This window comes from Mesocricetus auratus, unplaced genomic scaffold (genome assembly GCF_017639785.1).
Source record: "Mesocricetus auratus isolate SY011 unplaced genomic scaffold, BCM_Maur_2.0 Super-Scaffold_100025, whole genome shotgun sequence".
NCBI lineage: Eukaryota > Metazoa > Chordata > Mammalia > Rodentia > Cricetidae > Mesocricetus > Mesocricetus auratus.
The window spans coordinates 22259172-22285433 of record NW_024429206.1 but is presented as its reverse complement, the minus strand read 5'-3'; the positions used below and the strand labels follow the sequence as shown (position 1 = coordinate 22285433).

The window sequence follows — 26262 nt, the reverse complement described above, 5'->3', positions numbered from 1 at the left end:
GTTATCATGATGAAACAGAATGCTTAAATAGTTATTAATTTGTGTTTCTTCTCTCTCTTTTTGAGGAATATTCTGTAAAACTTTGATCCGTATGGAGTGTTGGGAATTTGGAATGAGGAAGTGAAAAATTTTAAAGTACATCAGTGCTTTGAATAGCTGATTTGTCTTTTTTTTTTATGTAAACCCAGTGTGTGTGTTTTGTGTCCTCTCCTGGTCCCCTCTTTTGTTTCCCCCTACACCCCTTTCTCTCTCTACTCTGTAGCGAGTCTAAGACTCAGAAGCCAAGTTAACTCTTGTTCCCATGGTGCAGTGAGAAAGATCACAGCACCATCTTCAGTACTGTATAAACTTTAGGCTTGGAGTCAAATGCTTGAAATCTAGCACTTGGAAGGTAGAGGCAGGTGGACTTGAGGTTCAATGCCAGCTTAGCTTACATGAGACCTTATCTCAAAAAAGTTTATTTTCATTTTATGTGTATAGTATATGGTATTTAGTGCCCATATGCATGCAGAGCCTAGAGAAACCAGAAGAGGGTAGCAGATTTCCAGGATCTGGTTGTTATCTGCCATTTGGGTGCTGGGAATTATACTTGGGTCTGCTGAACCATCTCTGCAGCCTAGAGGTTAGACATACAGAGTCCCAAAGGAGAGAAAGCAAGATTTGTTTTTTAAGTTTAAGGTATCAGTTGTTTCCTATTGTCCTTTGTCTTTTCTCAGAAGCTTAAGATGCTGGCTGGTGCAATTTTCAGCTCATATTCTGCCATTTTCATGATATCGACACATCTTTCTTTGTCCTGGTTCCCCAGCCTGTCAATTGAGTTAAGGTGTACTGTTGTGGCACTCAGAAATAAGGCACAACAGTCTCACATTTGTTTTATTTGGTAATCATATTTCTTCTTCTTCAGAATGTATGAAACCCATATGGTATTTTGGATAACACTAAGAAAAATTTGTCTTAGCTGCATTGATTCAAGCACTGGGAACAGGCTCTACAGATACCAGCTTAAGAGCCAAACATGGGTACATTCTGCCTGTCCTCGTTAGCTTTGTTATCCCGATGTAGCCAACCGTTATCTGAGATAAACATCTCAATATCTGAGATAAACAATTCAGTTTGGGATTGTTTAGATTAGACTCGACCTGTGGGCATGTCTGTGAGGGTTATCTTGATTGTGATGGATGTAGGAGAACCCAGCCCACTGTGGGCGGCACCATCCCTGCGTAGGTCATCCTAGGCTATAGAAAAAAGCAAGATAACCATAGGCTTGGGAAGAGCAAACTGAATTTCCCCATGGTTTCTACTTCCAAGTTCCTTCTTCAGCTCTTGCCCTAATTTCCCTCAATTATTGACTATGACCTGTAAGATGAAATAAACCCTTCCTCCCAAGTTTCATTAAGTCAAGAGTGTGTAATCAAAGCAGTGGGAAAGAAAGTACTTCAATGCTCTTTCCCTCAAAATGTCCCCATACCTATAGTAAATTACTATGAGTGGGTCCACAGTGGGAAGAAGCAGCCCCTAAGTCAAATTAGTATTTCCCAGGGGCTTAGTGTTAATATTTGTCGTTTTTTTCCCTCTAAGTTTAGTTAGGAACATTAACAACTTTCTTATGAATTCATGCAGATTAACTAAAATCCTGATAAGGGTTGAAAGTTTTAAGTGAATGAGTCTTTTTCCATCCCATTGAAATGGTGTGTGTGTTGGGCAAGAATTAGTGATGGCTGGGAAATTTATAGATCTCCATGTGTGATTATCGTTAGTGGTAATTGTCAACTTCAGAGAATCTTGAATCACCTGGGAGATGGGACCCTGCCGCCTGCCTAAGGGGGATTATCTTCATTAACTCAATTGGTCTCTGATCCATTCTTAATTGTGGGCAGTACCATTCCCTGATTAGGGAGGGGGTCTTGGACTATGTGAAATGGAGAGAGCAAGCTGAGCACTCACGTGATCTGTCTCCTGATTGTGGATGCCGTGTGATCAGTTCCTCTGAGTTCCTACTATCCTGACTTCCACACATCATGGAGTATACTCTTGAACTGTGGGTCACAATAACACCCCGCCCCTGCCCCCTTGAGTTGCTATTGTCAAATTATTTCATCATGACAACAGGAGAAAAAAGGAAATCTAAGATACTGCATACAATCCCTATCTCTCCCTTGCCTCTAAGTTAAAAATGTATTATCATCATGTCTGCATTATTTTACCTAGGTTAAAACTTGGATGTACCTTTTAACTTTGCGTCTTCTGAAACACTAAGACATCACTGGTGTATGGCAGTAAACTTGGTTAGACCCTTAGCCTCTCACCTCTGCTGATGGTTCCCTGGATGCCAAGGCTAATAAGATAGCTAGTGACAGAAGCCATCCTGACTTACGGTTGAAAGGACAGAGGTAATCCAGTTAGCATTCTTGTTCCTGAGAGCACATCCCCGCACAGAGGAAAGTGTGAACCAGTGGTCTTGTAAATTTCTCTGCAATATGACAAGAAAAATCTTGTCTTCAGCTATCTCCAAACAAAGTTCCTTAGGACATTAGTTTTTCCTCAGGGTATCACATTTTACTTTTATAAACATGTGAGTTTCTTTTGTAAATAATGGTATTAATATTGAGCAATTAATACTTGATAGTATATTTTTACTTTTGGGGAGACACAGCCTTACATAGTTCAGTCTGGCCTTGAACTTGCTATGTAGACAAAGATGGTCTGCAATGTCTGATCTTTCTACCTCTGCTTAACAAGTGCTCAGAGTAAAAGAATATGCCACCATGACTAGTTTGGTACAGGAAGTACTGAGGTTGGAACACAGGACTTCCTGTATGCTAAGCAAAATGAACCAGCAAGATACATCCCCAGCCTTGTAAACAGAATGTCTTTTTTTTGTTCTTTTTCATGATGCATATGATTGAGTCCAGTTACTCACACATGCTAAGCAAGAGCTCACTGAACTACATCTCCACTTGAGTATATGTTTTTGAAGATTTGTACCATTGTAAGATATATTTGAAGAATTATAGCTGGATTGGATTATAACAAAACAAGAAAATTTTTTCTTTAAAAAGAAACTTAATAAAATAAATATGAATCTTAAATGCTTCACATCCTCTAAATTATTAGAGTGGCAATCTTGTCAGTAAGCACATATAATGCTTAGAGAACCATTAACTTCTTTTAGTGGTTTTTGACCTTTTCCAGAACGGGTACTTTTAAAAATCTCAAATGCCAGAATGATGATTTCTTAACCTAACAGCAATTATATGCTACTTTTCCATTTATTTTTACCATACCTGACTCTTTGAAATAAATTACACATGATAGCTGTTTCCAGAATAAAAATCCATCATCGTTTATTCTGAAAGATGATGAGTCCAAGGACTGAGGTAACTAGTACACATTACTCTTCACTTTACCTGCCAGTCACCTTACTGGCATGTCTCAGAAGAATAGCCCTTTATGACCCTGGAATCTCCAGCCCAGATGTTGTTGACCAAGGCATTAGCGCCAGGTCTCCAGGCCCATTATCTCTGCAAGATCAGAGTGCATGCACCACGGTAGGCATATGCCTGAAGCCAAATAAAAACATTGGGTGATGTTGACTGACCTGAAACCCATCCTCCCCCATGAAGCTTCCTTAGATATGGGACAGAACTGAAGGATGGAACGGTTCCCAGGCAATGATTAGCTCTTCTGTATTGCTGCTTCCTTCAAGGACAGGAACGGGACTCAGTGCAATTGGTGTGCGAAGCCCAGGGTCACATCCCCAGCACCTCGTAACCTGGACATGGTGGTGCATGCCTAGAATTTCAGCACTGGCAGGAAAAGGCAATGGGACAAGAAGTTTAAGGTCAAACTTGGCTACATGTCTAGTTGACACTATCCTGGCCTACATGAGACCCTGTCTCAAACATAAAACAAAAACAACTACCAAACAAGGAGCATAGAACTCTGAATTAAAACCGTGTCTTTAGCATCCTTAGGAATATTCATTTAACACAGTAGGAGGAGAGAACAAATTTTATTTATCATTAAATTGGCTTCATTTTACTTTTAATGGATTAGACTGTGTTTTAGAGCTCCTTGCCCTAAGCTCTTGCAAACTCCTTTGGCATATCACTGAAGAACTTGACCTTAAGACAATGCAGGGACACATACCTCATTGATGTGGGTCAAATGGAGAGAATCAGTGACAGACTGTAACCTTTGGGGTTAAAAAGAAAAATGAATGAGATGTTCAGTTTGCTAGGCTTCTTTGTTTTGTTTTGCTGTCTCATCCTCCATGATGGGAAGAATGGCACCCCAGCTGTCTGTATCCTAAAGAGAAGGATTGCATTGATTTACTAGGACTACTATAACAAGTAGTACAGTCTGTATCTTAGAAGGATTTTATATTTTCATGCTCTGGAGGGTGGCAGTCCAAGTTTGAAGCCAAGGATACATCTCATTGGTAAACAGCTCACCTAACTTGTGCAAGAGTCTAAGTATACTTCATTCCTAGAATAGAAAAAAAGAAAAAGAAAAATGCAAGGTTTTTGTTTTATTGCCTGGTGGGTCTATATGCTTATCTTGTAAGCATATAGAAGGTGGCTGCCTTCTTTCTGGGTTCTCACATGGCCCTTTTTCTTTGTTTGAAGCCAGGGATTCATCTCATTGGTAAACAGCTCGACTAACTTGTGCAAGAGTCTAAGTATACTTCATTCCTGGAATAGGAAAAAAAAAGAAAAAGAAAAATGCAAGGGTTTTTTGTTTTGTTTTATTGCCTGGTGGGCCTATGTGCTTGTCTTGTAGGTGGCTGCCTTCTTGCTGGGTTCTCACATGGCCCTTCTTCTCTGTTTGGGGATCCTGGCAGCTCTTTTGTTGTTGCCTTACTTTTATTTTATTGGGGCACTGGATAAAATAGATTACTTTGTGCTTGGTTTCATCCATTTTCTTTTTTTGTAGAGAATTGCATAGACTGGAGGAATGATCAACAATGGATGTTTATTAGGTTCATGGTTCTGCAGGGTGGGACGTTTCCCGGTGAGCTAGTATTTGGTGAGGGCTCTAGGGTTATGTCACAACATGTGAACATGGACTGAGAGCAAACGAGGTATAGAGAGAGGGTTAGAGGGTTGGAACTCGCCACACACACCCACACCAGCAGTTAGCTGCTTCAATCGGATATGGGTGAAGCTAGTTCATTCGTGAAGAGCCCTTGTTACCTAACCACCTGTAGTAGTTACTTTACAATTGCTGTGATAAGATACCAAGACCAAAATTGCAGCTTAAGGAGTAAATGGTTCCTTTTGGATTATGGTACCAGAGGAAGATAATGATGGAGAAGATACGGCTTCAGGAGCTTGAATCAAAGACATCGCATTTCCTGCATAGAAGAAGCAGGAAAAGAGAATAGGAATTGGGGGGATGTTTTGAACCCTCAAAGCCAGACTTCAGTGATATGCTTTCTTCTTCATGGTGCTGTCTCCTCTTGCTTCCATACTGTCCTAAAATAGTGCACCAGTTGCTAACCAAGTGTCCAAATGTGAGAGATTATGGGTCCCACTTGCCATTCGGAACATGACATTACTTTTCAAAAGTAGTGAACTGATGATTAAGTTCCCAAGAAGTAAGTTTGGAGGATACGCTGATATCACTGTAGTGTCACCCTAGTAGCCGTCTTTGAATGTAAACTCCTCCAGTGAGTAGAGTCTTCCTCTGAAGTACTGAGGGCTGGGTCTCTATGTATTTTGGGGAGCTACAATTCTGTAACAAAGCATCAGAAATATTCTAGAACCTGCATTTTCACCTCCACCTACTGCAATGTCTTCAATAAAAAAAATTGATCACCGAAGTTGCAGCACTAATTGCACTCTGTCTCTACAGAGGTAATACATGGAAGAGTCAGTCCTTCAGTGGTGATGAGCTGAATACAGTGTAACTTTCAAAGAGGGCTGTGGACAGAGGAGGAACCTTCACTGTAATGAGATTTTTAGTTTTGATCTGATTTGAAATGAGCTCTGTCCAAAAACTATGGCAAGTTGGAAAGGAACTTTGTGTCAACGTTCATATCATAAAATTTTTGATCGCTGTCAACCCAAGTATTTTATATCAGAACAATTTCTATATACTCTTGATTTTTCAATTAAAAGTGATGTGGGGCTGGAGAGATGCCTCAGGAGTTAATAGTGCCTGCTACCCTTCCAGAAGACTGAATTTCAGCCACCCAACATTCATATTAGGTGGTCATGAATGCCTGTTGCTCCAGCTCTGGAGGATCTGTTGTCCTCTCTCGCCTCTGGGTACCCACATGCCCATGTACAGACATACAAGTAAACACAAACACATACACATAATAGTAAAATAAATCTTTAAAATGGTGACATACAATGAGTTAATGTATACACCTTATGATTATACTAGATTTTAAAAGCCTTGTCATTACATAAAGCTTTTAAATGGTATAATACAGCATTTTAAAAGTCAGACATTAGCCGGGTGTTGGTGGCACATGGCTTTAATCCCAGCACTCGGGAGGCAGAGGCAGGCGGCTCTCTGTGAGTTCGAGGCCAGGCTAGACCGACAGCCTCCAAAACAGACAAACCCTGTCTCGTAAAAAACCAAAAAAAAAAAAAAAAAGTCAGACATTATGGTGCATATCTTTAATCCCAGGCCTTGTGATGTGTAGGCTGGAGGATCAGGAGATCAGGGTCCTCCTTGGTAGACCTTGTTTCAGAATACTCTCTCTCTCTCTCTCTCTCTCTCTCTCTCTCTCTCTCTCTCTCTCTCTCTCTCTCTGTGTGTGTGTCTCTCTCTGTCTCTCTGTCTCTGTCTCTGTCTCTCTCTCTCTGTCTCTCTCTCTCTCTCGATGACAGTGAAACTTCATGGTACAACCCCCAAACTGAAGTCCTAGGTACTTTTGTTTCAGATGTACATCTCTGTATGTCCTCCACCCAGAGATCCTACTCTGTTTACCTCCCGATGTGTATGAGAAGTGCAGTGCAGATATCCAGGGATTCCATCCTCAAATGTTGTAAATGTGCCTTACAGAACACCAAAATATAAGCAACATTTTTTTAAATCTCAAAAATTAGCCTGTCTTAATTATCTCCGAGTTCAGCAACATTCCATGCAGATTGAGTGCAAAGTAGGCTCCATCCATGGCAACGGGCTGAGATGTCTTACCTGTCTCTTCAGTTCAGGTCTTCCCTCCTTTGTTTCCTTGTGCAAGGAAAGTGCCTGAGAAGCACATCTTCCACTGACCCTTCTGCAAACGGCTGATGAATGATTAGAACTTCAGTGATGTGGAGAGGTTGCAATGTCACAAGCCCAGATCCAAATCGCCTTGGGCTATCTTTCGCCTCCTTAATGGTCCTTTGCTGCTCTCCTCTGCATCTGTGTCATTGCTAACATCTTCGTGAACATTAGATAATTCTTTGGAATGTACAAAATACCTCTAGTTTCTATCAATCAAGACTAAGAACCCATTCAGATTGCATCTGATGCCTATAGTAGAGATTTCTCTGCTTTTCTCTAACCCATCTATATGACTGATCCTTTGATTTATGACCTGCTTTGTTCTCTTACTATAAAATCTTGATCAAAGTGTTGCCATATTGGAACATTGAATTCGGCGTAAACTAAATTTGTGTTCGAAGTCTTTGTTCACTTATATGTGGCTCCAGAATGAACTGTATCTCATCCCCTTTGAGGTGAGAGCTGTGTTTCTGCATCTTTCTTGTTAAGGGAGTTGTGTACTTTCTTTCCTGTGCTTTTGTGACCCCTGATGTGTGATGGAACTTCTGTCCTACCTGCCTTTAGAATGTCAGAATCAGATAGCTCTGATTGCCTGATTGCTTATGGTCACAACTGGATAGTGAAATGGATCTTGCCTCATTTTTCTCTCCTTATTTTATTAACTTGCTATCTTTTCAACACTCTGAAATCCATTGAACTGTTTTAACTATTGAATCATGTATGTGTTGGGCAAATAGAAGCAGTTTTGTAATTTTCTGTTTCTGAGAGAGAGCATTGTCCAAGTCCCACATGTAGTAGGCACATCGCCAAAACAGTGTTCAGAGTTGTCTTCTTTCTTCCCCTCCCCCTCTCCTTTTCTACCTGAACCCAGAACTTGCTAATTTGGCCAGACTGGTCAACCAGTAAACCCTAGTGATCCTCCTGTCTCTGTGCCCCAACACAGGAATTAGGAATGCATGCCCCACACACCTGGCTTTCTAGTTAGGTGCTTGGGATCCAAATTTAGGTCCTCATGCCTGCAGGGCAAGGACTTTAACAGCTGAGCCATCCCACCAACCCCCTCACATTCTCATTTTTATTCACTCCGTGACTTGTGTTGCCTGTATTCATGGTTGTGCCTCCTACCTCAGTTAACCCAGTCTAGAAATTTGCTTACAGACATGCCCAGAAGTGTGTCTCCTAGGCAGGTCTAAATCCTATCAAGTTGACAATCAAGATTAACTATTCAGCCATTAATAACAGTTGACACTCTCCAGCGATCACAGTTCCAGAATACAGAGAACTTATTTTCCACAATGAAATCTAATGAAAAGAAAACTTGGCGTGTTATGTTTTATAAAAGATAATTCTGTTGATAGAATTACCTCCACCCATGCCAGATACTCACTCCCTCATTCTTTTTGGGTTGGTCTAATTCAGGTGCCTCCAGTGAAATTAGAGACTGGGCTATGGAAACTTTCATGTAAACACAGTCATAAGAATGTAAAGCTTGCTAGTCAGATTTCCCAATGCCTGTGTTACAGCAAGTGCTTTCTAACGCTGGCCACCGTGGATGCTGGGGCAAATCAATGCAACTGGATTGATTTTTCTCGGGTCTTTAAATGTTTAAGCTTGCACCTGGCCTTTGTGTTGTCTCCTGCTTGTAGGTAATAGCTGGGAATTCCAGGTGAAGGATTACAACTTCTCAGCTACTTATGCTACCCACAAGTGATCCGTTGGTTGTGACTGAAAATACCAGTTTGAAAATATATTCGTGGGATTAGGAGTGAGCACGTCTTCCCTGAAATCTTGTGGTTTAGCTTTAGTGCTTAGGGTAGTCAGTCCGTGTCTTTGAAATATTGAGCTGGCTGACAGCTTAAAATCCTAAGTTTCCTTTAAACTTGAGCTGGGCTTTGGAGGGAAAAGGGGTAGCTCGGAGAGAGGGCGGATTTTATGTATGTCTCTCCAAACAGAATTCACTTAAGTGTGTTTGCCATCAGGGCCTGGGGAATGCAAGCAAGCTGACTCCTTGCTATACTCCTCGAGTTCTGCCCTCGGCCCAGATCAACATTTAGTCAGATAATTGACATCAGAGCCTCTGAAGTCTGTTGTGGGCCTTGTTATAAAATCATTTCCCCTTCAAGAAGAAGCATGGAAGAAGGACTAGGTGCAATGTCCAGGTTTCAGTCAGCTAGTTGTGTATAAGGAATATTCCTTGATACTCCCTTTTTATTTTAAATTACAGTTGTTTAATTGTGAGCAGACTTGTGTGAACATGGTGGTCGGAGGACAACTTGCAGGAATAGGTTCCGTCCTACCATGCGACTCCTGGCAATTGAATCTTCACTAGATCAGCCCCCAACCTTGCTATCCTGAAATACAGAACAAATGGTAATACACTGTAGAATCGTGCCTGTGTGTCTTGTGTGAACCTCTGACTGGGCACTGAACATTGAACCAGGGGATAGGTAGCAATAGAATCATGTGCTTGGGTTCTAGATTTTGGCCTTACTCTATGCTCATCATTTGCTGTTTCTTCATCCACAATTGAAGATGTTTCTGCCCATACATTATGAGAGAATCAGTTAAATAATACATCTTGTCTTGTCTTGCTTTTGAGACAGGGCCTCATGTATTCCAGGCTGACCTTGAACTCACTGTGTAGCAAGGATGATCTTGAACTCCCGATAGCCCTGCCTCTGCTTTCCCAGCCCTGGGTTTACAGGTATGTGTGTTGCCATGCAGGATTTCTACAGTGCAGTTATTCTATGGGTGAGCTGTATTGCCAGCCAACAATGGGAGCTCTGGTTTTGCTTATGTATCAGAGTGCATGTTCCACTGCAGGGCTGACAGTCAGTATGATTGTTGCAACAGTACTGATTTCTTGTACTTGAAAATTAAATGGGTGAGAAGGCTCAGCTGCTAAAGGCAGTTTCCACCAAGCCTGATGACCTGTGTTTCATTCCTGGAACCTACCAGGTTGATGGAGAGAACTGACTCCCACAAGTTATCCTCTGGTCTCTATAAATACATTTCGGCACATGTGTTACCTCCCTCATGTACATATACATAAATAAATAAATGTAATAATTAACAGGGCTTGAGATGAAGTTCATTCGATAAGATCTCACATTCAAAGGTGTGATAGTACTCCCTTCCTACGAAGCCACGTTCCAGACCCCCAGTGAGAAAGTGAACATTTGGAATGATGTTATTCTGACCTGTATTGCACCAATTAGCAAAGACTCATACAGTTTACATCTGGGGCAGGTTCGAGTTAGTAAATTTCACATTAGTGTAGGAGAAAACTCGGTCCTTAATAGGCTCAGGAGGAAAGAAAGTAAAATTAACCCTATTTTTTTTTTTTAGCTTCATTAGAGACTACTTCCTAGAAAAGGTGGGGAGGTGCAGAAGATAGTAGTAAAAATGGCTTTGTTGGGGAGTTGAAGGTAAGAATGCTGCATCTGGGAGTGAGGTGAACCCAAGTGAAGTCTGAAGGCTGGTCAGTCTGTCATGCCAGAAGACTGGGAACGTGGCTTAGTCCGTAGAATGCTTGCCTAGTGTGCGCAAGGCCCCAGGGTTCAGTCCCTAGCTCTGAATAACCCGGGTGTGGTAATGCTTGACTCCTGTAACCCTAGTAATTAGAAGATGGGAATAGGACCTGAGAAGTTGACAGTCACCCTTAAATACACAATGAGTTCCAGGTCAGTCAACCCCATGAGACCCTGTGTCAAAGACAAAAAAAAAATCAAAACAAAACAGCAGTAGGATGTTGAAGAAGTGGAGTAGAGGCAGAAGGATCAGACGTCATAAATCACCCTCATTTACGCAGTGAATTCCTAGTCTCCAGGCCACATGATAGCTACCCTGTGTGTTAAAAAACAAACAAAACCAAAACCTAAATATATGGGGCTGGAGAAGGAGTTAAGAATGTGCACTGCTCTGGGAGAGCATCTGAGTTTGGTTCTCAACCCTCACGTTGGACAGCTTACTACCACCAGTACCTCCAGCTGCAGAGGGATCCTGGGCCCTCTTTTGGCCTCCATATCCCTGCCCTCCCTCATCTGTGAGTATACACGCGTGTGCACGTGTGCCTTACAAGTTTAAACTAAATAGAATGTTGAGGTTCAGGACTTCAAATTGGCAAGGCTCACAGCTCAAAGACTTGATGTATGTGTGAGGATACCACTGACTTTCTCCCGTTTTGCTTTTCTCTGTTACCTTCAGCTCAAGCCAGGACAGAACAGCTGCAGGGACAGTGACAGCGAAAGCGCTAGCGGAGAATCCAAGGGTTTCCACCGGAGCAGCTCTCGTGAGAGGCTCAGCGATGTAAGTTTAAAATGCATCGGACAAGTCCTGGACCACTGTACACTCTTGGTGCGAGGATCATGCTCTCCCTTCAGATGGCTCCCTTGTGGGAGCATTATTAGGCATGCTTTCTTGGTATCTGTGTTTGTATCTTTCAGTTATTTTGTCATGCCAAAATGTATGTTGACCTAAAATGTGTTTTTAACAAGTTATGGGGTTTCAGGGATGCCTAATAAAAGTGATTGTTGTACAAGCCTGAAATCAAAGCTCAGATTCCCAGAATCCACACAAATGTCATGTGGGCATAGGAGCGCACATAGGATTGTATCTGTAGTCTCAGAGTTAGGAGGTACAGGCAATGAATCCCAGCAACACACAGTCAGGGCAGGGTTCCTTGGGAAACTTTGCCTCAGGGAATAGAGATTAGGAGCTAGAGAGACAACGCAGACAACTCGGTGGCTAATAGCACTGTTTGCTTTTCCAGAGGACCTGAATTTGACTCCTAGCACCCACATGGCAGCTCACAATCGTCTAAAACTACAGTCCAAGGGATCCTAGCTTCCATGGGCTCCATATGAAGGCGAACACCCATACACATAAAAGAACAATAAATAAGTGAATGATTGAGGCATACAACCATTGTCATCGTCCATACCTACATGCACATGTGCTCCCACACCTGGGAATGTTCACAGGCACCTGTACCCATAAACATACAACAGAAACATAGAAAAAAACACTATGAAGGTGGGAATATGTTTTTTCCCTGAGAAACAAGAAATGGGCCAGCGAAGTGGCTCAGCAGTAAGGGTGCTTGCTTGCAAGGTTGAAGAAATGAGTTTGCTCCCCAGAACTGACAAGATGGAAAACGAAATTCCTGAAGTTTGTTCTCTGACCTCCACTTACATGTATTGAGTTCTTAGGTTTTCTGTTGCTGTGAAGAGACACCATGACCGTGGCAACTCTTAGAAAACATTTAATTGTGGTGTCCTGTTTACAATTCAGGGGATCAGTCTGATATCATCATGATGGGACATGGGTGCACTCAGGCAGACATGGTGCTGGAAGGGTAGCTGAGAGTTCTACATCTTGGCTTGCAGACAGCAGGAAGTGGTCTGAGACACTGGGCAGTGTCTTGAGCAGCACATAGGAAACTTCAAAGCCTGCCTCCATAGTGACACACTCCCTCCAACAAGGCCATCTCCTAATAGTGTCGCTCCCTTTGGTAGCCATTTTCTTTCAGACTAGCATACTGCGTGAAGCTCACTAACTCAGACTAAAATAAATTCACTAAGTAAGTAAAACCAAAAGAACTAGTAATATTTTTATCAGAACAGCAGTCAGGGAGTACCATACCTGCAAGATGACAGACATCATGTTGCTGTGCTCTGGCCCTCAGTAATTTATACCTTGGAATCCCATAACATTCTATCTCCATTTGCTTTCTCCTGTTAGGATAGGACATCTGTTCAGTCAGCGTAGATGCCTGTCTTGGCAGGAGCTGGAATTATTAACACATTTACTAACAGACTTCAATTTGGAAAACCTTGTAAAAAATAACTAAGATCCTAGATGTGCCTGTTCTCCTGTAGTCCTAGTCCCTAGCCTCCTGCAGGCCAGATCCCTTCCAGTCCCCAGTTACCAGAGAGACCGAGGTCTCCTTTTTTTGGGTTCATAGTCTCCTTAATAAAACAAGTTAGACAGGAATCAAAAGGCATCTCAAGGACTATTTTATTAGACTTTAAGAGAAAAGCAGTATCGCAGATAATATGTAAATCTCTGTAGCTGCTGGAACCAGACTTAGGGGTCAAGACCTGATATCTAACAAATCAGGTTCAGTCACTTATCCTCAGTTAAGTTAATTAATAGAGCCAAATTACTAATGAAAATCAGAATAAGGAGCTTTATTCAGTGGGCTCACATTGGGGCAAAGAGAACCAGCAATTCCCCAGAGTCATTGAAGGTAAGATTTAGATAGAAGTCAAGCAGTCTATCCAGATGTAGTCTCCTATTTGCATTGTCTGTGCTCCAGGTTTCTCCTGCAAGGTCACCTGTCAATCTCTTTTCAGGCAGGCAAGTTTCTCCTCTAGCTACCCTGAGGGCTTTATAGGCTTTTCCAATCCCAGAAGGGGATTCCTGGGGAAATACTAATCTCTTGTGGTCCATTCTTTCAATATTTTGATGGCCTAAGAGAGGGGCACAAGTGTCTTGTTGGGACACGTTGATTCATGCCAGGTGGGCCTTTACTACACTGCCAGGGGAAGTGGAAGGGCAGAGAAGACAGAAAGCCATGCGGTTTGCAAGGGACCTCATGGATGAAGGAGAGAGGCTTCAGAGAAGCAGTGAAAACCCAGGATACCAAGGAAAGCCTGCTGAGCCTTTGGCCAGTACCCCAAAAAAGGGATAAAGGAAAGGAAAACATAAGTTATGCTTTTTGATTCCTAACTCAGAAAACTGGGCAGGCAGAGAATGTAGAAAGAGGAGGCTTCTGGGGGAGGGAAAGTAGATTATCTCATTAATAGGATAATAACCTCTTCTATCTCCTTCTGGGTAGCTGTGCTACCTCGGGCTAGAGATGGAATTTAGAACAAAGCCCAGGTACCTTCACCTTTCTATGAGGTCATTTAAAATCTTAGGAATGCCAAAGCTGATGTTTATGTTTCAAAGGAAAGGAGATGTGGGGTCCAAAGCTTCTGTAGCCTGAGACTACTGTGGTAATACCCCCTGCTTCTCCTGGAATCCTTCTACTCTGCTTTGGACTCCCCTGGCCCTCCTGGGTCTGTTTGATTGTCTGCACCAGCCCCAGCTGCTGTAGACTCGTTTGCCTCCTTTCTTCACTGGTTCGTGTCCCTTCTTTGCCCCTGTGAGCAATACTTTGAAGCTGTCCTGAAATATATGCTCAGTGGGGAGAAATTATTGTTAATGATGTCAAGAAGCAATGTTAGTAGAGTTAAGTGCAAGGTGTGTGTGGGGGGAGGTACAAAGGAGAGGAGTTTTGAGTCTCCAACATTACAAAGCAGTAGAGATATGATGGATATTATACATGTAAAAAAATCGAGTTCTCTCATTATTCACCCTAAAGCAACAGTCGTTATCATGAGCAAGGTGGTATATTGCAGAGAAAATGCTACGGCTTTCTCATGAAGGAAAAAGAGACACCATACTTTGGCATTAAATGTTATAAGCAGGAAGTAATGCATATGTATAATTTTATTACATTTTGCATGTCAAAGTACCCATGTGTATTTGGGTTGCACATGACATGGCTGGTGTGTGGAGGTCAAAGGACAGCCTGAGGGGGTTGGCTCTCTCCTTTGAGTGCTAGGAATAGTACTCAGGTCCTCAGGTGTATCAGCAAGCACCTTTATCTTCTGAGCCATCACCAACATATACTTACATGTATGTATGTATAATTTTTAAGGACATATATGTTAAGGTTTTGTACTGAAAACTGTTTTTACTAAGAAATGTCCACTAAAACAAAAGACTGCCAATGACTGCACCCTCCCACATGACAATACTACATTTCTCAGATCATTCCATAGTATAATACTGCATTATTCTGATTCATTCCATATGATGATACTGTATTACCTCACATCATTCCATCTGCGGATACTGCACTAACCTGATTAATTTCCTAGGGTAATACTTCATTATCCTGGCTCTCTTAGTCATTGTTCTATTAGTAAGGCAACTCTTATAAAAGAAATTATTGACTTTGGAACTTGCTTACAGTTCCAGAGGCTTAGTACATTATCATTTCAGCAGGCAGGCATGGTGCCAGAGAAGTAGCTGAGAGCTCTGTCCTGATACACAAGCAGAAAGACAGAGAAACAGGCAGAGTGACAGACACAGGGCCTACCATGGGCTTTTGAAACCTCAGATCCCACCAGAATTGACACACTTCCTCCAATAAGGACACACCTCCCAATCCTTCTAATCCTTCCAAAGAATTATACTCCATAGTGACTAAGCATTCTTATATATGACCCTTATTCAAACCACCACACTGACCCATTACATCTGATAATACTATATCACTCTGACCCATTCCATATGGTGATACTGCCTTACTCTGACCTGTTTTGTATGATAATATATTGCTATACCCCATTCCACATAGTAGTTACATCACCCTGACACAATCCATGAGATAATACTTCTTTACCCTGACATTTGATATGACTAAATGATAACGTTACATTTCCCCGTATCACCAAAGTAGACAACACCAAGGCATAACTTTTTTTTCATACACTTCCAAGGAAAATTTGTTGTTTGGTGTGTGGAACTTTGAGTTCTTAGAAGAATTAATGGTATTAAGCAAAGCTATTATTTTTACAGTATTCCTTAATATGCTATTAAATAAAGAATATTGTCTTTTCCTGTGAGTATAATTCTGCATGTAAGAATGCTAGTTTTATGATGGGTTTCATTAGTTTGTGATAGAATTGTACAGTCATGAAACGATAACTACTATGCTGACCTAAATTCTAAATACTTAATGCTTATTTAGCTCTTTTGAGATTTTGTTATGCTATTTTTTTCATGTTTGTTTTTGTGTATTCTAATGCAGGCTAGCATAAAAGTTGCTATTAGTCAAGGATGGCCTGAGACACTGATCCTCCTGCCTCAGCCCTCCATGTTTCTGGCAGGGATTTCTTCCCATACCCACCTTGTGCATTTACTGTGAGGTCTTATTGGCCCTGGAAGTATTCCAGGATTACCTAGTCAGACTTCAGTTATGGCTTAGACCAGTGGTTCTCAACCTTCCTAATGCTACAGCCCTTTAATATAGTTCCTCATGTTTGGTAACCCCCAATCATAAGATTATTTTTGTTGCTACTTCATGACTGTAATTTTGCTACTGTCATGAATCCTAAGGGAAACATCTGCTTTGTAGGATATCTCTGACCCCTGTGAAAGTGTAGTTCACCCCCCACTCTCCCAGAAGGAGTCATGACCCACAGGATGGAAGCCTGGTTTGTCACTGATTTCAGTTTTGTCCTTTTCACCTGATGTGGCATTCATAGAAGTAAATTCCAGCCTCTTCACAAAATGGCCAGAAGTGAACTCAAAATGAATCTGTTAACACAAACCTGGAAGCTGAATTCATGGAATGAATAGAAGAAAATGGATAAATCTTCCCAAGCTGTGATTCCCCCATTGGGTTGTTAAAAGTGTGACACAAGGGTCTGGAGAGATACCTCAGAGGTCAGGAACACTGGCTGCTTTTCCAGAGGACCCAGGTTCAATGCCCAGCACATGGCAGCTGACAACTGTAACTCTGATTGCAAGGGTTCTGCCACCTTTAGACCAATGCACATAAAATAAATTTTATAAAAGTATGACACCAAACGCATGAGCAGTAAGAGGCAAATAGATAATGAACTTTGTACGTCAGAGGGAGTGGTTGTGAATGGAAAGGACAACATGTAGAACAGGAAAATACCTGAAAATCACATAACCGGTAAGTGTTGACTATGCAGAGTATCAACAGTGAAAGGACAGCCTATATTAAAATTATGATGGGACCTTGAACAGCTGTGTGTGCAAAATAGAATTCCAAAGAGTTGCTAAATGTGTGAGGAGATCCCTCAAAGTCCTCAGTCACTAGATATGCAAATCAAAACCAAAACGAGGGGCCTGAGGACAGCTCAGGGGTGATGAACATACTGTTTGATTTGCAGCATCCGTCTTGTATATTTGCAACCACCTTTACTTCAGCACCAGGAAATAAGCATGTCCTCTTTTGACTCAGAGGGCACCTGTATTCATCTGCACATACCCCCTCCCAACACAGACACAATAAAAAATAAAAATCAAATCTTCTAAAAACACGAAATGAGATACTCCTACCAGGATTGTTATAATAAAATAAAATAAAAAAACAAATGTCCATTGAATGGAAGAGTTGAAACACTCTTATGTTTCTGACAAATGTTTACCTATAACCCATTAGGTCCACTTTTCAATATATACCTAAGAAAATGAAAAAAATGAGTGTTTGTATTGAGTTCTGAGACTGTTCAACAGTCCAAGATTAAAACAATCTGTTTATTCATCAACAAAAGAATAAATAGAAGAAATATGTGGAATAGAGGCAGCCACAGCAAATACTGGTATTGTAATATTGTCTTAATTTACTTTCTATTGCTGTGACAAAATACCATGACCATAAGCATCTTGGAGAGGAAAGAGTTTATCTCACCTTATAGCTTGTATTCCATCATGAAGGGACCCTGGAGGCAGGAACTGAAGCCACGGCCAAGGAACAATAATGCTGCTTATTGGCTTTTGTTCATCATGTCTTGCCCAGTCTTCATTCTTACATAACTCAGGACCACCTGTCCTGGAGTGGCCCTGCCCACAGTGGGCTGGCTCCTCCTGCATAAATAAATCGTTAATGATGCAAATGCCCTATAGGCCAATCCAAGAGAGGCATTTTCTCAATGGAAAATTTTGTTTCTATAGGTATTCTTTATTCTTACTAGTGTTGTCGCTTGGAAATAGTTTGGAAATAGTTCCGTTTTTTTTTTTTTTTTTTTTTTTTTTTTAGGTTTCCTCCTGTGCTTTTTTTGTTTGTTTCTTTTGTTTTTTTCCAGAAAGTGTTTCTCTGTGTAGCTTTGGAGCTTGTCCTAGAACTAGCTCTTGTAGGCCAGGCTGGTCTCAAAGCCTCTTCTTCCTGAGTGCTGACATTAAAGGCATGAGCCGCAACTGCCTATGCTTTTTATGTGACAGAAGAACTATAGCCTATTGGTAATTCCCTTCTGGAAAGAGTATGTTGCCTGTTTGCTCATATACTGATGTTGGCAGAAGTTCCCTATTAGTCAGCAGTATCATTACAGTTTTCAACTGAGATAAAAATTCCCTTCTGTCATTCACTCTCCTTGGTTGTATTTGTAGATACTTAGGCAATAGAGGCTTATTCTCAGGTGAGGCTAATCAAGACGTCATATTCTAGTTTTGCCTGTTTTAATTCATCAGGCAAAGAGGAATAAGGAAGAGGGAAAACCCCCAAAACTTGATGTAGTTAGAAGATTTGACTCATGGGCAAAGCTTAAGCAACCCATGGGCTTGGGTTTTCTATATTAAGTATTCCCAAACCATGTTGTCAAGGAGGGTATAATTGGCCACAGGACTTTGAGATTGTCTTCATCAAGGAGACATCATAACTTGTTCAGATTAGTCACGAAGGAAAAATTTAAGGGAAATAATTGAACTATAAATATTCATAAGTAGTTATTCAAGGGGGTAGAATCACTTATGATTTATACAAAAATTTATAATTGAGGAAGTTGTCAAAACTTGGTGATTGAACTTGAAAATTCAAGTAAATGGAACAAAGTCTGGGGTAACAGATTTTGCTACAAACAGAACCAAGATCCTGCATTCGGATAGGGTCATTGTATGAATGTGTGTTTCCCGGAGATTCAGTTGCAAGCGAGAACAGAGCCAGCAAACAGCTTTCCCCTACAGAATGGAACTGCTTACAAGACAGAGGTTGAGAAACCCCAAGACCTACAGCTGGTGACCAGAGACCTGATGAGCTAGAGATGAGATTCTCCTTGGATGGTTGGCCTGCATGAAAGTCAGTGAGTTTCCTTCCTTCTGATATCAGGTAGAAATAATGTCCTGGCTAGAAGTCATTCAGGAGGAATTCCCTCATACCTAAGGGAGGTTCAGGCCTCCATTTTTCCGAGGCCCAAGACTCAGTATGGTCCATCTATGTTAAGGCAGCCTGTCTGCTTTCCTGGGTGCTCTGTAAATTTAAACCAGAAACTCCTCTAAGGTACAGGTTAATAATGTTTGATCAGATATCTGGGCATCCCATTGCCTGGTCAAGTTAACACAAAGTTAATCATCTGGAATCCTCTTCTGAAGTTGGGGATGAATATGTGGGGTGGGGTGCCTAGACACTTTTTAACTCATGATGGCTTGTTATTCAAAAACTCACTTTATGATGTGAAAGCAGTTTCTTAAAGATTTTGGATTTAAGCTCCAAGGGGACACTGAGGCAGGTTGTTCTTTTGGGGTAAGAGATTTTTTAGTTGATTCATACACAAATAGACAATGGAAGGGGCTCTACAAAGAGTTTAGGTCCATGTGGCAGAATGAGAGTTCATTCTAACAGCTTTCAGGGGGTGTGCTGTGTGGACTGGAGAGATGGCACAGAGATTAAGAGCACTGATTGCTCTTCCAGAGGTCCTGAGTTCAATTCTCAGCAACCACCTGGCAGTTCACAACCATTTATAATGAAATCTGGTGCCCTCTTCTGGTGTGCAGGGATGCATACAGGCAGAACCTTGTATTCAAGTTAGTAAATACTATCTTTCACAAAAAAAGAGCGCAGTGAGTTTGAGTTGAATAGCCCCATAGTGGGTATTGCTGTCTGGACTAGCTTTGATATGGCGAGGCAAGAATCCAGAGAACCAGGTTCCTTTAGTTCTGGAACCAATGTTCAAGGAATAATCAAAGTTCAACCAAAATGGAGGACCTTTACAAAACAAAGTATCATGGACCTGGATAAGAAGGGCTCAAATCTGGGCCCTGAAATACTGAAGATAGGAGTGGCGGTTGAGTTATGGAAAGTCAGAGGTCCTCTGAGAGAGAATAAGGGCATTTGGGTAAGAACTTGAAGAGGAGGGTGTATTAGGAGGGCTGCAGATTTGCTGTTGAAAGTCTCATGGAATTTCTCATGCTTTTTTCAAGTTGTTTCTCCATTTTAATTTGAGACACAGTAGTCCAAGCTGACCCTGAACTTGTTATGTATTGAAGGCTGACCCTGAACTCTTGGCTTTCCCGCCTCTGCTTCCCGAGGGCTAGGCATGCACCACAATGCTTCCTTTATGCAGTACTTGTTATGGAGCCTAAAGCTCCATCTATGGTATTCAAGAACTCTGCCAACTGAGCCACATGCCCAGCTCCAGTGCTTCGTGGTTGGTTTTGCCTGATAAAAACATTGTCTATGTCTTGGTTTATATAATCTTACCACCAAAGCACTAATTCCTATATAAGTGATGACTTTCAGATGTTTTCATTGTCATTGAAACAAGACAAGCAAAAAAAAAAAAACCAAAAAAACAAAAAAACGGGACTCAAGAGATTGCCCAGCAGTTAAGAGACTTCCTGTTCTTCTAGAGGACCTGAGTTCAGGTCCCAGTACTCATGCCTGATGGCCCCAAGCTACCTGAACTGTCAACTCTGTAGGTGCCTGCATTCAGGTACTATATATGCCCACATACCTGTTTAATTAAAATAATGATAAATATTTTTTAAAGCTACAGAAAGATTTATGAATCCTTCCTGTGTGTATTGTGGCTATGGCCACTCTTCACTCTCAGTAGAGAACAGCATGGTATTAAGGTTGGAAGGCAGGGTGTCGTACATTCCTGGTGATTTGCAAAGATATTTAAAAAATTTCAGGTTAAAGGAGCCCAAAGTCAGACTGCACATGCTTACCTGGGGGTGAGGTCTACACGCCCATCTTGTGTTTGTAAAGCTTTGACAATGGTGGTGTCCTCTGTGTGGATCTGTAATAGATGGAGCAAATCTATTTTAAATGGTGCGTTAGTTACTTTTCAGTCATTGTGATAAAACACCGTGACCAAGGCAGTTTATAGAAGGAAGGGCTTATTTGGACTTAAAATTCCACAGAGATAGAAGTCCACCGTGTCAGGGAAGCATGGATGTCTTGGGGCTGAGATCTCACTAGCTGGAAGCAGGGCATGGCTTTAAGCTCTCAAGGCTCACCCCCAGTGACATACTTCCTTAACAAGGCCAGACCTCCTAAACCTCCCCAAACAGCACCACCCCCTGGGGGCCAAGTGTTCAAATACTGGATCCTATGGGGGATAGTTCTCATTTAAACCGCCACAGATGGATAATCAATTTCGTTGCATTGTCAACGTAGCTACTGAGCTAAAGCCAGCCTGGTAATCAATTTTGAAATCCCCTGTTGTCAGTAAGCTGTTAAAACAGAAACATTAACTTCATGAGTTGAATGAGCAGCTTTGAAGACTGCTTAGTGACAGAGATGTAGAAAAAAGGCAGTTTGGAAGCAGAGAGGAGATGAGAATAAGTATTTAATGGATATCTACTTTTAAGGGCGGCTTCCTTTTTCCCGGAAACTGCTTTAGCTGTGTACCCCATTACTGTCTTGTGGCCTGTGGTGGCAGGAGACTGAGGCAGAAAATGTTCCTAAGGATGCTGAAGGAGGTTGTCCTGTTCAGAGTAACAAGATAATTTGCAGACATTGCTGGGGCAGTTTCTGGTCGCAAACAGATTGAAATACCCACCCTACTCCGCCCAGCAGGATAGCAAGACCAATATAAACAGGAGCTATCTTAAGGAGCCCAGGAGTGGCCTGCCAGATAGCCCAGTCCTCCCCCTCTTGTCTTCCACTGGCATGCTCCTCCCCTTCTTGTCTTCCACTGGCATGCTCCTCCCCTTCTTGTCTTTCACTGGCATGCTCCTCCCCCTCTTGTCTTCCGCTGGCATGCTCCTCCCCCTCTTGTCTTTCACTGGCATGCTCCTCCCCTTCTTGTCTTTCACTGGCATGCTCCTCCCCTTCTTGTCTTTCACTGGCATGCTCCTCCCCTTCTTGTCTTTCACTGGCATGCTCCTCCTCTGCCTTCCCAACCTCATGCAAATCCCCTTTACTACCCCCTGCATTGGAACTGTGAATGAATCAGTGAATTTCAGAGAAATAAGAGCAAAGCCCTTTTCATTTAGTGGAAATTTTTTTTGCCCAAACATGGGTATATTGGGAAATATTGCAAAGATTGTTTTGTTTTTGAGATGGTCTTATGTAGCCCAGAGCTTTATGAATGCTAGACTACCACTCTACCAATTTATCTGCATGCTTATGAAATGAAGGAAACTTTAACTTCTTTAAAGGAAAAATAAATTTAAATCTGTCTTTTGATCTACAGACATGAATACACAGCTGGCTATTGTAAGGGGGGAGCTTTTCTATTTTCTCTCTCTCCATTTTCCTGTTCTTTTTTGAGACACCACATTTTTTCGTATGTGTTGTTGGCCTAGAACTCAGTATGTAGGCCAGGCTGGTCTTAAACCATTAATCTGCTTTACCTGTGCCTCCCAAGTGCTGGTTTTACAGATTTGTGCCACTACCTCTGTTGTTAAAGTTTCTTCTGTAGCAGACACACACACACACACACACACACACACACACACACACACACACACGTTCCTTCTAAGGTCCCAACTACAAATTAAGGTAAGATTCCACCCAAGCTCACTCTGGGAAACCAGTGAATTTATCAAGCTTGCTTACAGAGCAGTGAAGGATGGGTTATGGAAAAGAGTATGGATGGCAATAAAGTAGATACTTACAGAGCAGTGAAGGATGGGTTATGGGAAAGAGTATGGATGGCAATAAAGTAGATACTGTAGAGAGTCTACACCCAGCATGGATCTACTTCAAGAATGCATAGATGGAGTCCCCCTCCCTAGTGTTTCTCAGCTGATATCGTTTATGCCTTTTCTGAGGCCAGAACTTACGACACAGTTGCACACCCCTGATTGAAAGAAGCACCTGTTGAAGGTTTCATGACTCTCCGTTTGTGGAAGATCCACAATAAGCCCAGCTGTTGTAATATTTGCAATTGGAATAATTCTGAATTCATGAAGTAGTGACAGTTTTGCTCAGTGAATAGTCCTTTATAATGACCCCAACACAAAGTAGCCCAAGCTTGCCTCAATTATTTGATCTTCCTTCTTTGTCCTCTTCAGTCACCATGACTGTTTAGTTTTTCAGATACGAATTGGCCTTAGCTTTTTTTTTCCCTCAAGTTTGGGACACTTTTGCTATTTAATTCCAATAAGAGTATGCCTGAGTCTTCAGACCCACGTGTATCCCCCGAATGATGTTAGTTACCTTCTTTCTTCATATAACAAATCACCACAGAGATGACTCTGAGAGTAAAGGTGATTGCTCCAAATCCTAGGGACCTGGGTTCAATTCCCAGAACCCACATGGTGGAACGGGAACTGGAAATTGTCCTCTGTCCTCCACATGAAAGCCTTGGTACTCTCATGTTCCTGCACACAAATAGGTAGACACATGTGAGTAAACAAATACATGTGGAAACATTAATTGCCTCGGAGACTATAGAAAGTCAAGATTAACATAATTGAGTGTTTGCATTGCCTCTGGGAAACTTAGGGGTCTATCTGGTCTCTTATAACCTGATGAGGCAGTGCCTTCTGTCAGTGAGCAGCTCCCAACACACTTCAAGCTATGGAAACCCTGTTCCCTAACATTGTTTTGTAGCACAATTATTGTCTATGTTTTGGAGGTTTGAGAGGCACTTATGTAATTTCTGACTTGGAAAATCATTTAGTTTTTCAAATAATCTCAGCTAAGGTTTTGGTTGGAACTCAAATGAACAGAGAGCCAAAACATTTTTGTAGGCCTTTAAGATGGCAAGAAGTCAGAATTACATGGAATTGGTAGTATTGATGGAGAAAGAAAAAGGACTTACCTCAAAAGGAAGAGGAAATAGTTTATTCCAGAGTTAAACATGATTGACCATGTCCCGGGAAGACAGATTTAAGACACTGCAAACACCATGTTACAACACGGTAACACTTGGATGAAGTTTTTATAGTAAAAGAATCAACAAAGTCATGAATCCAGACACCTTCTAAATATGTGGTTGTGGACTAGAATGTGCAGGTTTCAGTAAATGCCAGAAATCTATTAGTGATGATACTCTTAGCTGTTTGGGGGAGAATATGACTGTTTGCTGAGGACACACTTGAATGGTTTTGACAGTCATAAGGACTCAAGGGAGGGCCTAGTATTCACAAGGCCCTAGGTTCTATCCCCAACACTGAATAAACCTAATGCGGGTGTCACATGCTTGTATATCCAACATTGATGAGGTAGGGGCAGGAGGGGAAGGAATTTAAGGTTGAGCTTGAAGAAATGTCCCTGTCCATGAATCGTTTGTCATGTAAGCATGAGGACCTAGGTTTGGTTCTCCAGTGCCCAAGTCATGTAGACGTGTAACTACTCTCACACACATGCACAAATGCACCACAGGCAATCATGCACTTGAACAGGGAAGAAAAGAGAAGTTTAAGGGGGTAGAGAGATGGCTCAGTGGTTAAGGGCATTTGTTACTCTTACAGGGCACCTGAGTTCAATTCCCAACACCCACTTGAGTAGCTTACAACTACCTGTAGCTCCAGCTCCAGGAGATTTCATGCCCTCTTCTGGCCTCTGTGGGCACTGTACACCCCTACGCACAACCCTACACACACACACACACACACACACACACACACAGAGTTTAAAAATAAAACTTGAATTAAAAAAATATAAGGTAATCACCTACACAGCATCTTCCCAATCAGCTTGGGATGCATAAAACCCTGTTATTCATAAATAAAAAAACAAATAAACAAATGATAAAATATTAATGAAAATGGTATGCCTGGTTCATTGGCAACTGTAGGTAACCCCCTGATGCTAAGATTCTACATATGTGCCTTCTACAGACTCTGAGGCTGACTCCAGTGCGCCTTTCATATACAGGAGGTTCCAGCATCTCTTGTTTCCCGTGTCTATCAGTGTGTGTGTGTGTGTGTGTGTGTGTGTGTGTGCCCATGTGTGTGGAAGCTGGGTGATAAGGCAGGGTGCTTAAATGCTTTGTTGCATTATGTTAATTCCTCAGCAGTGCAATCAAATTCATGTCGTAATTAAAGCTGTCAGTTGGAAGGCAAGCCAATCGCTGCGAAAGCACAGCATAACAAATGAACTGAAATGATTCCGCGTGTAGCTATACAATGCTTCACCAGGCATGAAATTAAATAAGTAATTTGATGTTGACATCAGAAATTGAAATGATACCCACTGTTCCCTCATTCAGTCAGACCTGCATAAACAATGGCCAGAGCAAACATGCACAACAAAGCCCTCCTCTCTACCCGCTCCCCAAGTAATGCACAATATATATGCAAAATGAGCATATCAGAGCTTGCTTAGACTTCAAGGATGTAATTTGCTTTGGTATACAACACGATGATGTGCGTGTGCGGGCAGGAAGCTCGGTTTGGAGTGATCCTTCTCCTTCTGGGATAAAACATTTTGAGGAAGCGGGATGAATGAGATCAGCAAATCCCCTTGCATCTCTGTTATTCATCCTAAAATGAGTTTGTTTCCTAGAGGCAGGACTCCAGGATTGTAGAAACCTAACTTGGCTTCTGCATTTACCTGTTGTAACAAGAGCTAGGGTTACAGAAAATAGTTGACATTGTCACATGATCAGCCACTGGTAAATGCAGTCACCATGACTACAGTGGGTGGATTGAGCTAATTCTCTCTCTCTCTCTCTCTCTCTCTCTCTCTCTCTCTCCTCCTCCCTCTTTCATTCTGTCCTGTCTCTCTCCTTTCTTTCTCTTTCATCCTTCCCTCCCTTCCTCCTCCCTCTCCTGCTTATAGAATCAAGAACATAAAAATGTTTTGTTTATTGATTTTTCCCTTTATTTACATCTACATGCATATGTGTGCAACGGGTACACAGGTGTCCAGGAAGTCAGAAGAGGGATTTGTAGCCACTGGCGCTGGAGTTCCAGGTGGTTTATGAGTCACCTGATGTGGGAGCTGGGAACTGAACTCAGGTCTTCTGGGAGACCTTAACCACAGAGATCTTGTTTGCCTTGCAGCAAGGTTTGTGGGTCACAGACTTAACATAGTATACACGGTGCCTCATT

The 26262-nt window shown here is 41.8% G+C and overlaps 1 protein-coding gene across 4 annotated transcripts in view; it reads left to right on the top strand.

Moving 5' to 3' along the window:
• Window positions 1–26262, top strand: part of Auts2 (activator of transcription and developmental regulator AUTS2) — a 1041919-nt gene that overhangs the window by 445236 nt on the left and 570421 nt on the right. For all 4 annotated transcript variants that reach the window (XM_040731598.1, XM_040731595.1, XM_040731596.1 and 1 more), the window contains one exon: window positions 11434–11535. In XM_040731598.1, coding sequence (XP_040587532.1) covers window positions 11434–11535 — 102 coding nt within the window. The remainder of the gene's footprint in view (window positions 1–11433; window positions 11536–26262) is intronic.